This window comes from Mustela lutreola, chromosome 16 (genome assembly GCF_030435805.1).
Source record: "Mustela lutreola isolate mMusLut2 chromosome 16, mMusLut2.pri, whole genome shotgun sequence".
Lineage (NCBI taxonomy): Eukaryota > Metazoa > Chordata > Mammalia > Carnivora > Mustelidae > Mustela > Mustela lutreola.
Genome location: NC_081305.1, coordinates 23,043,633 through 23,056,697, shown reverse-complemented (window position 1 = coordinate 23,056,697; position 13,065 = coordinate 23,043,633). Strand labels below are relative to the sequence as shown.

The 13,065-nt window shown below is 36.7% G+C and overlaps 1 protein-coding gene across 4 annotated transcripts in view; it reads right to left on the bottom strand.

Moving 5' to 3' along the window:
• CDH8 (cadherin 8) overlaps positions 1-13,065 on the bottom strand; it is a 377,915-nt gene that overhangs the window by 48,559 nt on the left and 316,291 nt on the right. For all 4 annotated transcript variants that reach the window (XM_059152871.1, XM_059152873.1, XM_059152869.1 and 1 more), the window contains one exon: positions 4,605-4,722. In XM_059152871.1, coding sequence (XP_059008854.1) covers positions 4,605-4,722 — 118 coding nt within the window. The remainder of the gene's footprint in view (positions 1-4,604; positions 4,723-13,065) is intronic.

Genomic DNA, 13,065 nt, shown 5'->3' with positions numbered 1-13,065 from the left:
CAGATTCTGCCCCAGTAAAGATGGAGGACAGAGGGCCAGCTCGAGCTGGTCCTGGGATCAGGGAAATTCACATCCACCTGGAGGCAGCAAATTTCAGTTTTGCGGTAAGAGCAACAGGAGATAGGTTGACTTTCTTCAAAAGAGCAAAGGAAGATTGCCTTTAATCTTCCAGCCCGACATGGAACATGCAACATGATTCTACGGGGTATGTGTGTGAGGAGGCTGTGGGTGTTTGAAACAACTTGATATACCAGAATGGAAAGTAATCCCTTTGAGTTGAAAGTTGGGGTCAGCTACTGTGTGGAGAAAGCTGAGTTTCATTTTGGCAAGAGAGAAAGAAAAGAAAGCCTTTATATTCAAAACCAGATCCAAGAATCCTACAGCTATTTCCATGACCCGTAAATATTTTCAGTTTTCCCCACCTTTTACTCCTCCTCCTTTTTTTTTTTTCTTATATCTTTCTATTACAGCATTCTTTAGATTGCAACACGTTGCCAAGCAGATTTCTTGCCGTGCATTCTAGTAGGGATGAAGGTTTTCAAAGCTACCATTGAGGCCACTTTGTACAACATTCAAAAATTAACAGAGTTCAAGATGCAAAGAGACCTGGTTGAGAACAATGAGCCAGAGGAGATGGAACATAGCATGAGAATTTAGGAATCAATAGATTAACCTAATGAGGATTTTGTCTCATTTATTGATGAATTTTTTTTATGTGCCAGACATTATGCTAAGAGATGTCTAGCAGATAGATTACACATATCTATCACAGCATATTTGAGGGTGAATAGGTATTTCTATCCCAGTAGTACAGATAGGGTAACCAGGGCTTAAAAGAATTGTTCTTACAAGGGATGCTTCCAGAGGATAAAAAGACATAAAACACATACTGCTTGATATTGGCCAGTCTATTGAGATAGAAATCTCACAAAACAAAGCATGATTTATATTCTAAACAGGTAAGATGTCATGGACATTGAGATAACCCAAGGCACATTTATTTCAAAGCTCTAGTCAGCATTGACATTATTTAAATTAATTGTCAAAATTACACCTATTGAGTGTGGTCCTTATCAATAGGAATTTGTTCAAAAAGGAGATATCAAGAAGAGGATCCCTGGTGTCTTTTCTTAAGCCTAACCAAGTTGTAATTAAGGCCAAGTTTACTGTCTAATTGTTTCCTTTCCATAATGTCCTCTCTAGGGAGCAGGGTTTTATGTTTTTTCTCATTTCTCTACACACATGATTCAAGTAATTCAGTGAAAAACATAAAGACTCCCATTTGACCAGACTGCTTTCTGGCAATTCTAGTCATACCTTTTAACAACAATGTGCAGGCTGGAGAAGATCAGGTTTCTGGCAGACCTGAAATTTTCTGCAAGCAAGATAGTCCTGTATCTGTAAAAGATCCATTTATCTTCCCTGTCTTGTTTTATTTAATTGTAGAGTATCTTCCACTTTCACAGTTAAAATGGAAGCCAATATGAAATGTGGTCAGCAAAACTCCTCTTGCTTCTAAATTCACCCCAACTGGAAGATGGAGAAACCAATGACTAGGCCATATAATTGATGAAAATCAAAGTGCTGTGATTGGTGTCTATATATGATATACATGACTCATCATATCTTTGACCTTTGTTTTCACCTTCATTGGTATTGAAGGTTGCTTTCCTAATCTGGATGAAATGTGAATCTCATATATTCAGAAAGAGAATTATTTGTGAAATCACTCAACCATGTAGGAGATAAGAGACAGCTAATTTCTATCTCATTTTGCCTTTGATTATGAATTAGTCTGCTAAAAATTGCAGAAGGACCAATCTGTATGAGGGAGGAGAAAGATCACAGTAACTTTAAGTTGAAAGACGTGGCTACAAGTTCCTCAGAAAATGCCAAATACTAAAACCATCTCCTATAAGGATCTAATTAAACAGGGGAATTATCTACCCATCAATTATGAATTTGGATATATTGACTTTCTCAAAAACCTTACCCTGGGACTTGCAAATCATGACACTGTCAGTGCAGAAACATCAGCTAATGCTCATTTTAAAGCCCATCTTATGTAAAGAAAAAAAACTCTAAATATAATAATACTACTTAATTCTCTCCAACTTTCAAACATAGAATATACCATAGTTTAAGAATAAATAATGTCTAGTATTTGGACTTTTTGTATTTGTATTTTTTTGTTGTTGCTGTCATTACTAGGGAATGGGAATGGGTAATAGGCTAACAAAATATTTGGTTATCTATCTACTTACCTATATATCTCCACCATTTTAAATCTGACAACCTTTTCCCATTACTTTAATTGTTTCTACATATGAAGAAGGGACCATCCCCGCCCCCCCGCTAGTCTTACAGTAACTATCCAGATGCCAAAAAGGTTGAGGTCTAAAGAGCAAAATTCATAAATTTCTGATCTAGGAAAAGGAAGATAGAGTATAAATTATACACATCTATTCCAAAGACCACTGGGCTCATGATTTACTCTATGGAGATGTTGAATGTTTGGATCCTAAATCCAGAATCACAGTGAACATATGTCCTGTTTTTCACAAGATAGTCCTGGTTATGTTTTTCCAGGAACAAATATAAATTGCAACCCCTATCACTTTAGAAAACATCCCATAATAAATTATGTGGTCACTCTTGGCAAAATAAACACACAATTTAAAATAAACAATTGTGGCACAGAGAGTGTGCTTTCCACAAAATATTTGCAACACCTGGCATCTTTCTTTTTTCAATTATTTTACACACACACAAACCTGTGACATGAAAGTGTAACTTCCATTTTGTAGTTTCAAAATAAAACAGATAACACACAGTCTTTTAAATATTCTACTGAAGGGATTATTGCCATGTGTGATAGGGCAAAAAGAGGTTTATAAACTTTTACTTTCTACTGATTCTAAAATTTAGGGTAAGCACATGAAATTCATTCACTGTCAGACAAAAATCTCCCCTTTCATAGGTTTGGGGCATAGCTAATACAGTATAAAACTACACTTTCCCTGGCACCCAAGCCTCTCACTCACTCAGCACATGCCTATCTAGTGCCTTTGATGGGCTGTACTTCTCTTACAGGCATATCTTGAAATTGCATGCACAGAAAATGCTGAGAAACCCAGAACCTTTGGAATGGGATGGGAAAACATTTCTTCACAGGAAATTTTTAAATGTAGGGCATTGCCTATGTAAAAATAAAGACTGATACCTATTAACTCACAGTCAAAATGAGGATGGGTCACACTTATACCAGACTTAGAACCCAGTTTTGGCTTTCTGAGTTGTTTTTCGTCTTAGACATATTCATGTGACTTCCATAAAAAAGAAATGTGGTTAATCAAACAAACAAACAAAGACAATATACTTGCAGTACAATTCCTAGTTAGGGGAGGCTAACAAAGGACTACCCCATTATTGAGACAAAAGAACAGGATTTTGTCTCCTTCATGTGTATAATAATGGAAGCCAGCTCAATGAGTAGTATCTGTAAAACGAGTTAGTCATTTCATTTCTGGTGATGCATTCATATCTATCAGAGCATCTCCAAAGAATTAAGTAGCATTATGTTAAAAGGCAAGGCCATAATATATATAAGAAGAGTCATAAAATGTTATTTATTTCATAAATGAAATGTTAGCAAAATTCACTACCTCCTTGAAACAGAACATAGCAAATAACCCAAACAAATGTCATGAACCAAATTTTACTCTTCTAATTGAGTATAGCTTTTACAGAGACCATTCAGAAATCCAAACAAACACCTATAGTAAAGCTGGGAGACAGCTTAAGGCAATCCATTTATTTTCCTAATCATTCAAAACAGTTGAAACTAAGACTTAAATATACCTGGGCCAAAATAAACAGTGAAAAATGCTTGTTGAATATACAACAGCATAGGAAACAAAAATGTACAGATGAGATAGACTTAAAAAAAAAAAAGAGATCTATGACCTTCACATGTAATAGACAAGAGGGGAAACAGTTAATCCAAACTTGGTTCTTAAGAAATAATGAAATGGATTAAATGTCTTCCACTAGTGAAAGACTTAACAATAAAATCAGTTTATATTAGCTCTAAAATAATACTGATAAGAAGTGTCCTTCAAGAAGGATTTCCTGATCTAATTGCTATCATCAAAGTTGGTACAGGCTTAAAACAAATACCTCTAATGTGTACCCACAAATCAGGCAAAATTAGGATAGGCTTTCGTTAAAGACTTGGTAAACATTCAATTAAAACTTAACAACTGCGAAGTATAAGCCAGTTCCTTCTCTAACAGATATCACAGTATCTCAAAATTCCTGGAGCTTTCCTAGAGGTTAAATCTTACTGTTCAGTCTTCAAAGTAAGGTGATTGAGGTATTCCCTAGGATAAAATTAACTTTTACATTAATAGTTTTCTTATCTATTGTTTCAATATTGGAAAGAGGAAGTGATGTAATTACCAAGCCACTAGGCTGATAATCTAAGTTTCAACTGCTCTTGGGTGAACAAAAATTATTTTATTGATATTTTCAGTCAAATTATGAAACAACACCTAATTTTCCAATTTATGTTCTACCCTGTTTCACAGGGCTAATATATTTACCTTCATTTTTCTTGATGGTAAAATTCGGATTGTTGACCATTTCTGGAAGAAGACTGTATAAGAAATAATGTCCATTTTTGGGATCATCTTTGTCCATGGCACTCACTGTTTGAATGACCTGTAACATAAAACTCGACATCAGCATTTCTGATGACATCAGAGGGCTTATACCGCCTCTAAAAGCTGAGGGACATCTCTTTAGTGGATTAATACTTTGGTCCAAGAAATTCTTTTTTTTTTTTTTTTTTTTCAGTTTTCTGAGATGTTGTGGATGGTTTGTGCCAAGAACAAGGAGAAACATTTATTGCATTAAAATCTCAGTTTTTGATAAACTGATGAAAATTAAGGTCATTACCTTAATGTCCACTTGGTGGTTGTGGCTCAAAAATAACAAAATTAAGAATATTTGACAAGTCCACTGGGTAATTACAGGTTTTCTTTCCAATTTGAGTCTATACGGGCATCTATAATGAGATTTGGAATTGTTACAGTGATTGTAGTGTGGCCCTTGGGAGGATCTTGGAAGTAAAGAACTTAAATCTTGAACCCTGAAAATGCATCTTTTATTTTACTCATCAGGCTACAAATGTTTGCCAAATAGAATGTTCCTCGGCACAAACATCACTGCAACAAACCTTTCTGAAGAGTTGCATCTGTTCCCTCCCAATAATGAATACTGTTTTTAAAGCGAGTGGTTAACACATGCAAACAATGCTTTGGAGTGTATCCTGAGATGAATAAATTATAGGGATTAGGAGAATTACCACTGTGCAGAGAACTGTTTGGATAGATACACATACTTGGAATCGGTGCTGGTTGAATGTGCTTATTTCATTTGCAAAGCTGCATTAACTTAGCGCTAAGTTGTTTCTTGGGATGTCAGAGGATCAGCTTAATAATTCATATTTATGATCCTGTGATATTAATCACTTCAATATGAAACACTGGACACCAGTTAATGTGGTAAAACTTATGGTTTATACTACTACTGTAATAACTACAACTTAATTTCTACCCCAAAAATGCCCGCAAAGCATGACAATTGAGGTGATATCAGATTGGTCATAAAAAAGAATGAACAGGGAAATGTTCCCAGGTTTGTGAATTTAGATGAACGTAATGATGATACCTAATTTGTTAGGGCTGTTTGAACAATTAGGTCCCATTCAACTTTGCCAATTTTATTGAAGATAAATAAAAAAGGATCATTTCTTTTTGAGTGAAGGAGATCTTTGCCTTGTAACATCACCTAAACAATTGTAAGAACAACATTGAACAGCTGTGACTTTTGCCTTGTATTGAGCATATACTATATGAAAAGTTGAGACCTAAAGGACACAGCTTCTTTCAGCTTCTATTTCTCCATTTTTAAATTGGGACATATTCTTACCTGGTAGGTGTTTTACTTTTGTTAAGGACCTTGTAAAATATCTTATCGTTGTGCTTAGCTTGAGTAACAATATAACCCCAAAAAGTGTGAACTAGAACTTACGATTAAGAAAGTGAGGTAGTCATCAATATAATGGACTTGAAATTGAGTAGCCCTGATAGAAGGCATAGTTTTACCCTTTACTCATTGCGTGACACTGAGAGTTACTTTAGTCTTTCTGAAAACTCAGTTTTCCTGTATTCCTAAAATTGCAAATAAAAAGCACCTTTCTCAGAGGGCTGTTTTGACAACTGACATAAATTCATGTCAGTCTCTTCATAGAGCATGTGGTTCCTAGTGAATGTTTAATGAATATTATTATCATCGTCGTTGTTGTTGTTTTATTAGAGTCACCACCATTTATTCATGACACAGCCCCATGAGAAGTGTACCAGCTTCTGTTACCCAAACAATTCCCTAACCTCATCAGATTAGATGCCAATATAATGATATTTACTCTGTCTGAACACCTAGCATCATTGCCTTGACATTTAAGTACAGAGAGATGCCCTGGGCTTCTAGCTTTATAAAAACAAAAGAATGGAAACCTAAGGGGAGAAGCTGGGAACACACAAATAACTCTTTTATGGCTCACCTACATGTCCAAATATTTAAGAGAGGAATTTGACAGGAAGCTTCTTTGAGACAGTTATAAAGAACAGGGCGGAAAGGGGGAGTGGGTTTCTTTTTCAGCATCTGGAACATTCCCTGCTCCCTTTATCCAATTTTGTTTCAAAAGGACTCCTCTGTCCATGTGCACCAGTTGAAAGAGCAACTCTCGAAGTGTGTCAGCACAAGAGAAGAAGGGCAAATGAAAGGAGAGCTTTCCTTTATCCTGGGGTGAAAATCATTCATGACTAAACGCATTCTTATGATGTATTTAGTGGATAGAGCTCCTCTGTGGATACCATTTCTAATATTTCTAAGTAATCTGCATGGAAAACACTCAGACCTGCTGGCAAGTGGATCTACGTGAGTTATTTCATTAGTGTAGCCACCAGGACCAAAACAAAAGATACAATAATTTAGCTTACCTGAAGTAAAGGAATGTAATTACCTGTCATGCCATTATCTCAGAAGTTTGGTCTAAACTTTGAAACATTACACCTGCAATGAATATGCTTTGTTTCCATCTTCTACTTGAGCCAGGGACTCTGTTAGACTTGCAACTTCTTCAGCCTACTGACCCAGAAAGCCTTGAGGTGAGGTCTAGAAATCTGCATTGTAGGGGTGCTTGCGTGGCTCAGTGGGCTAAAGCCCCTGCCTTCAGCTCAGGTCATGATCCCAGGGTCCTGAAATAGAGCCCCGCATCGGGCTCTCTGCTCAGCGGGGAGCCTGCTTCCCCCCTCTCTGCCTATCTCTCTGCCTACTTGTGATCTCTGTCAAATAAATAAATAAAATCTTTAAAAAAGAAAAAAAGAAATCTGCATTGTAAACAGCCTTCTAGGTGATTCTGAAGCCTGCTAAAGTGCTAGATGAACTGATTTCAGTTAAGGGAGAAGATGGGTGTTTACAGCTTCCTCCTTATTATTCATTAGGTTAAATACAAACTCAGTGTGTGATGTGTTGGAGGAAAAGTGATGAAATGGTGACTCTTTAAATCAACTTCCACATATCCCATGAACAAGTTAAGAATTTGGCTTAAACCATTTTTGACACTTCATTTTATCTTAATGCAGATGGCTACTGTCTAGACATTTTATCTAAAAGTGGACGCATGGTAAATCACTTAAAGGACTTTATGCTATTAAAATGCATTAAGATACTCCTATCTAAAAGGCTGAAATTTTCACTGATGTAATAGCATCTGAACACACTTAGGTTTAAACAATGGAAGAAAAAAACAGATTTATTCAAGGAAGTGCACCTCCACACAAGCAGATTTTATAGGCACATTGAGTAAATGGCAAATGAAAATCACACACATTTCCCCCTGTGAGCTACTATGACATCAGTTAACTGTTAGCTTATTGGATAACTATTTCAAGGAGATGATGTAAAAATTTCTGGGGAGGTCATAGATTTTTAGGAGTACATAGATAGGATTTAGTTTAAATGTTTTTTCCTTTTTATCAGCCTTAGGATGCAATTGAAAAATCTAATGTTTGATCATTTATTGTGGATTAATTTCAAGGGAAGCTGAAAGTTTACATAAAAACTTTCTGAAAAATAAAGTATATCTGGAATGTTGGAATAAGGAAATAAATTTCAGGGCCATACTTGGAATTCTAGGGAGCGGACTCGATTCTATTTCTTGAGATTACTAATTTGAAATGAAATAACCTTTCTAGGTCATGAAACTAAAAAAAGAAAAATTCTGAGAATTATGGGGCCATATCATAATTCTAACTATTTTACTAAAAAAAGACTCATACCGAACTTGGGTTTTTCATTAGCAGAGATGATTAAACTTAAGTTTAGACTATTTTACATTAATTCAAAAATATTTAATAACAGTGGCGTGCCCATGTCATTATTAACTTTTTGCCAGGCAAGCATCCAACAAACACATTTCTGATAATCGGATCTGTTTAGAGCCATGAAACTGTCATGGGATCTATTAGAAATCTCCTGTAAGAGTCCATAGATATTATTCATTGACTTGTTTTTAAGAACCAGGCATGATTATATATGATAAGTTGGATTTTTGCCCCCTCACTGCTGTAAGAACAGCACGTGGTAAACTATTTCATATGTTTTGCACAAATGAATGAATGAATGAATGAATGATGTCAGCATCTTTTAGCATCAGCACTAATTCTCACATAACCTTGAGAAGTATGTATGAAGAGACATATGGGAACCTAGTACACCAAAGATGTGATACATAACATTTGATCCCAGATCTAATAACAAACTACCTGCATCCTCCTGCCCCAGTCCATCAGGCTGCCTCCAGTTCTTGTGGACATTCGTACATTCTGCACGTGTATTTCAGTTAAATTGGGGTTTAGACCTTCAGTATTTTGGAGAGCCAATAAGGATGTCCTCGTGCATTCTTGTTGTTGCTCTTTCCAGGGATAAAGATCCCCTTTTGATTCTGACACACAGCAGGACAAAAAGAAGACTGAGACATCATAGTTCCCTGTGAGTGTGGGCAAGGTAAGAGGGGACTCCTGCAGCTTTTGGGATGCTTTCCAGACTTCTGTGATATACATCTGTGCTCCAGGAACTCTCAACACTGATAGCCAAGATGGTGTCTACAATCATAGTATGCTGTCACTTTCTCAGACAAAACCTGATTTTCTTTTTTTCTTGGCACATCTTTCTGTGGGTGGTGTGAGTTGGAAGGTGATGGAAAGCAGGTTGAATGAGAGTGAGTCAAAGGTACTGCAGGAAGGACAGCATCATTTGTGGTTTTCTATTTATTCTTCTGCCCGTTATGACCAGCTTACTGCTGATAATCAATATTAGCTTTCTTGAAATACTAATTTTGTTTCTTAGAGCAGGAGTTTTAAACTTGGGAAAAGAAAGGATGATCTATGAATGAGTCACATGGCTCGAACCTGTCAGCTTGAAAGTGAAGTGGAGTTATCCATGTATGTACATATAGGAGAAGGAGAGGCCATATTATCAGATTATCAGTGATTTATATAACTGAATGAAATAAGACAAAATAGGTTAAGAACCGTCCCCTAAAAGAGGGGCCCTTGAAGATAAAAGTTATATGCACAAGGGAAATCAAAGTCATAACAATGATGATAAATTTAAAAAAAAGAGGAAGTATTGGAATTTGGGAAATTATAGTAAAATCATACAATGACCCAATTATCCTCCCTTATTTCACAACTGTATACTATAGTTCAAACAGAAGCACTATTCATAGCTATTTGATAGTTCCTGGAGATTTGCTTTATAATTTGCATGGTAATCCAATCTCTACCAAGATTTTTCTTTTTCTACCCAGAGTGTTTTCCCATTCCCATGCCCCGCTCCGCCCTTTTTCGCGTGACGACTTTTTTTTTTTTTTTTTTCTTTAAAAACCATTAGGTGGCTGTTCAGAGCATATACCATCTGACCTATGGAAAATACAAGGGGAGGATATAGATTTGATCTGATAAGTCTCTTTTAAAACCTAGTGAAGTCCTCAGTCCTCTGGGTAGACATTTGGGGGCTGTGCCTTCACAAACCCATTTGTAGAACTTCTGACATTTTCCTCTGTTTCTGTTTCCTTCACTGCTCTCTCCCTTCCCAAAACTAAGTTGAGATAAAATGATACAAAGCAAGGGCTCCTGAAGAATGTGTTTATACAACATTTGGGGTTTCCAGTTTGTTATGTCCTTTTCCTTCTGGACTCTGCATGTTTCATGTGTATTTCGTGCACCTCTGAATTACTCCTTTAAAACATTCCTTTACTTGCTTTTCTTTGTAAACTCCACTGATAGGGTACAACCCACACTTTCTAATATAGCGGAGAAGTCTCAGGCTCCTTTCAATTTCTTTTCTCCATCTTCCATGATATGACTTCACAGGACTGCTTCCTGATGTCTCCTTACCATCATAAACATCACTTTCTAGGCTGAACATGTGTGGCACCATTTATCTTCCTAGAGAGGGATTTTTGACTGGGTTCCATTTACCACTATTATATAGTTTCCTCTGAAGGAAATTGTGAAGATTCTAGAATCAGCTGTTTGCTAAATGCCCAAGACGACCCAGCCCTCTTGTGATTCATATGTGCTTCTAAATGCAAAGGAATCTTACACTTAAACAAAACAAGCAGAAGAAGATGTTGTGAACTTCAATTCAGTGCTTTGCAGTCTTATTAGGTAAACCACAGATACACACCCCCCGCATGCTGCCCCATATATCGATGTGTTATACCCTACACGTTTTTCTCAGGCACTCACTTTGAGAAACGCTATCCTTCAAAACTTATTTGAATCTTAAAGGCTAGGAAGATTTCCACCTCTCTACGGAGGCACTGTCTCCCCTTAGCGGGTGGTGACTGTGTCATCTGCATGGGCATCTCTGCCATTCCAACAACATGTCGGCTCCTCTTGGTAGCATGTTACCCAGTTTATGTCATGAGCACAAAGCCGAGGCCTAAGGCCATTTACTATCAAGTGTCAATTTTACTGTCTTCAAAAAGGCGTCCACATGACTTCTAAGATCACATGGAAAGGTGGGCACATGTGCCCACCTTATTTCTATCTTAAATTCTTATTCAGTAACTGACAGGTTGAAAATAAAACATAGAAAATATATTTGCATGAAATAGATCAAGAATTTGAAACAATCCCTGACACCATTTTCTCTGTGGAATATTGATCTTGTTGAGGTCAGGGGCCAGAATCAAACCCATGGAATTTGGAACCATACAAGAGATTCAGCTGATATATACATCAGCTGCAAACACGACTTCACAAAAAGGTTCGGATTGTATGTGTTCCTGTCATTGGATTCCAGTCAATATGAAAAAATAAATATAATAACTCACAAATACATAGCTGGGAATACAAACCCTCTCTTCACCCTTAATAAATAATATATTTGGAAATTATCAGAGGAAGAATTATCCCAATACAGGGAACTAGATTGTCTTCCGTTATATTGACCCTTGACAGACTATAATGTTTTGCTCCAAATCAAATTCATGCAGATATAATAATAATAATGAAATAACAAAACATTATAAGTGAGGTGTATTTTGCTTTTTAGCTTATGAGATTAGTTAAAATATATATTGATAGTAATTACAATTATTTACTATGCACTTGATATTGTACCAGGTATTTCTAAAATATGAGAGTTTAATAGACATTAAGGCAGAAGTTCACAAAATTAGTAAATGGCAAAGCTGTGGCTCACACTTTGATTGTTTTAGCTTCAAACCCCTCCACTGCATTTTTTACTTATGCTTTCCCCTCTGTCAAAGGTGAGCTCTAAAAGTCATACTTTCGTTAATGACTATCTTGAAATATGTTTTGTTACACATGATTTTTTTCAAATACCGTTTTATGCATTCTACTAATTTACCATCTCCTTACTCGACAACCCCCCAAAATGAAAATAGTACTTTATGCATTTTGTTGAGGTCATCAATTTCATCTGTCTTAAAAATCAATCCTGTCTCCCTCTGTGTATGCAGATAGATCCTGAAAGATGCCTGCTGGCAGGGAAGTTAAAATTAAATCTCCTAAATTTATTGTTTCATGAGTATTATAGAATGCCGTGTTTTTGATTCACTGTTTCACATTTATTAGGAAAAAATCAACAGAAATTTTAAAAATAAAGTAGCGAATTCATTCATTGCTGGCGTTTATAACGGATAATTTCTACTTTCTAACTTCTTGGTTCTTTTCACTGGAGATTTTGTGGAATGACTATGGATCAAGTATCTTTGTTGGTCATAGGACCTGACTTTTTTCCCTTTTGAAAAATGCTCACTCTTGGGGCGCCTCGGTGGCTCAGTGGGTTGAGCCTCTGCCTTCGGCTCAGGTCATGATCTCAGGGTCCTGGGATTGAGCCCCACATTGGGCTCTCTGCTTGCCGGGGATCCTGCTTCCTCCTCTCTCTCTGCCTGCCTTTCTGCCTACTTGTGATCTCTGTCTGTCAAATAAATAAATAAAACCTAAAAAAAAAATGCTCACTCTAATCAGAATCTTATTTCTAAGAAGTGACTCACACAGGCAACAGAGTCTCAAAGTGGGCTTCCTTGGGAAGCATAGTAAGATCCTAGAAAGTACAAGGACGTGGGAAACCTACCTATGCTGCTTTTCTTGGCCTTGGGGAAGTCCCTCACCCCTTTTTAGCCTCAGCCCCCTTATCTGCAATCACACCTGTGAAGCAGCGATGTTGTTTGTAGGTGGGGCATCTGCTATATTACATCACTCATGTAAGCATACAGCTTTCACCATTCTTATCTCCATCTCATTTGCTCCCACCTTCGACCAGACTACTCCCATTTTTTGCAGTTACAATCTTTAACTGTTTTTGCTGCTTCCTTGCATGTGTGTGTGTGTATGTGTGTGTGTGTGTGTGTACATTTTATCCAAAATAGGACCCTTTTCATTCAATCTCAGTCTTTTG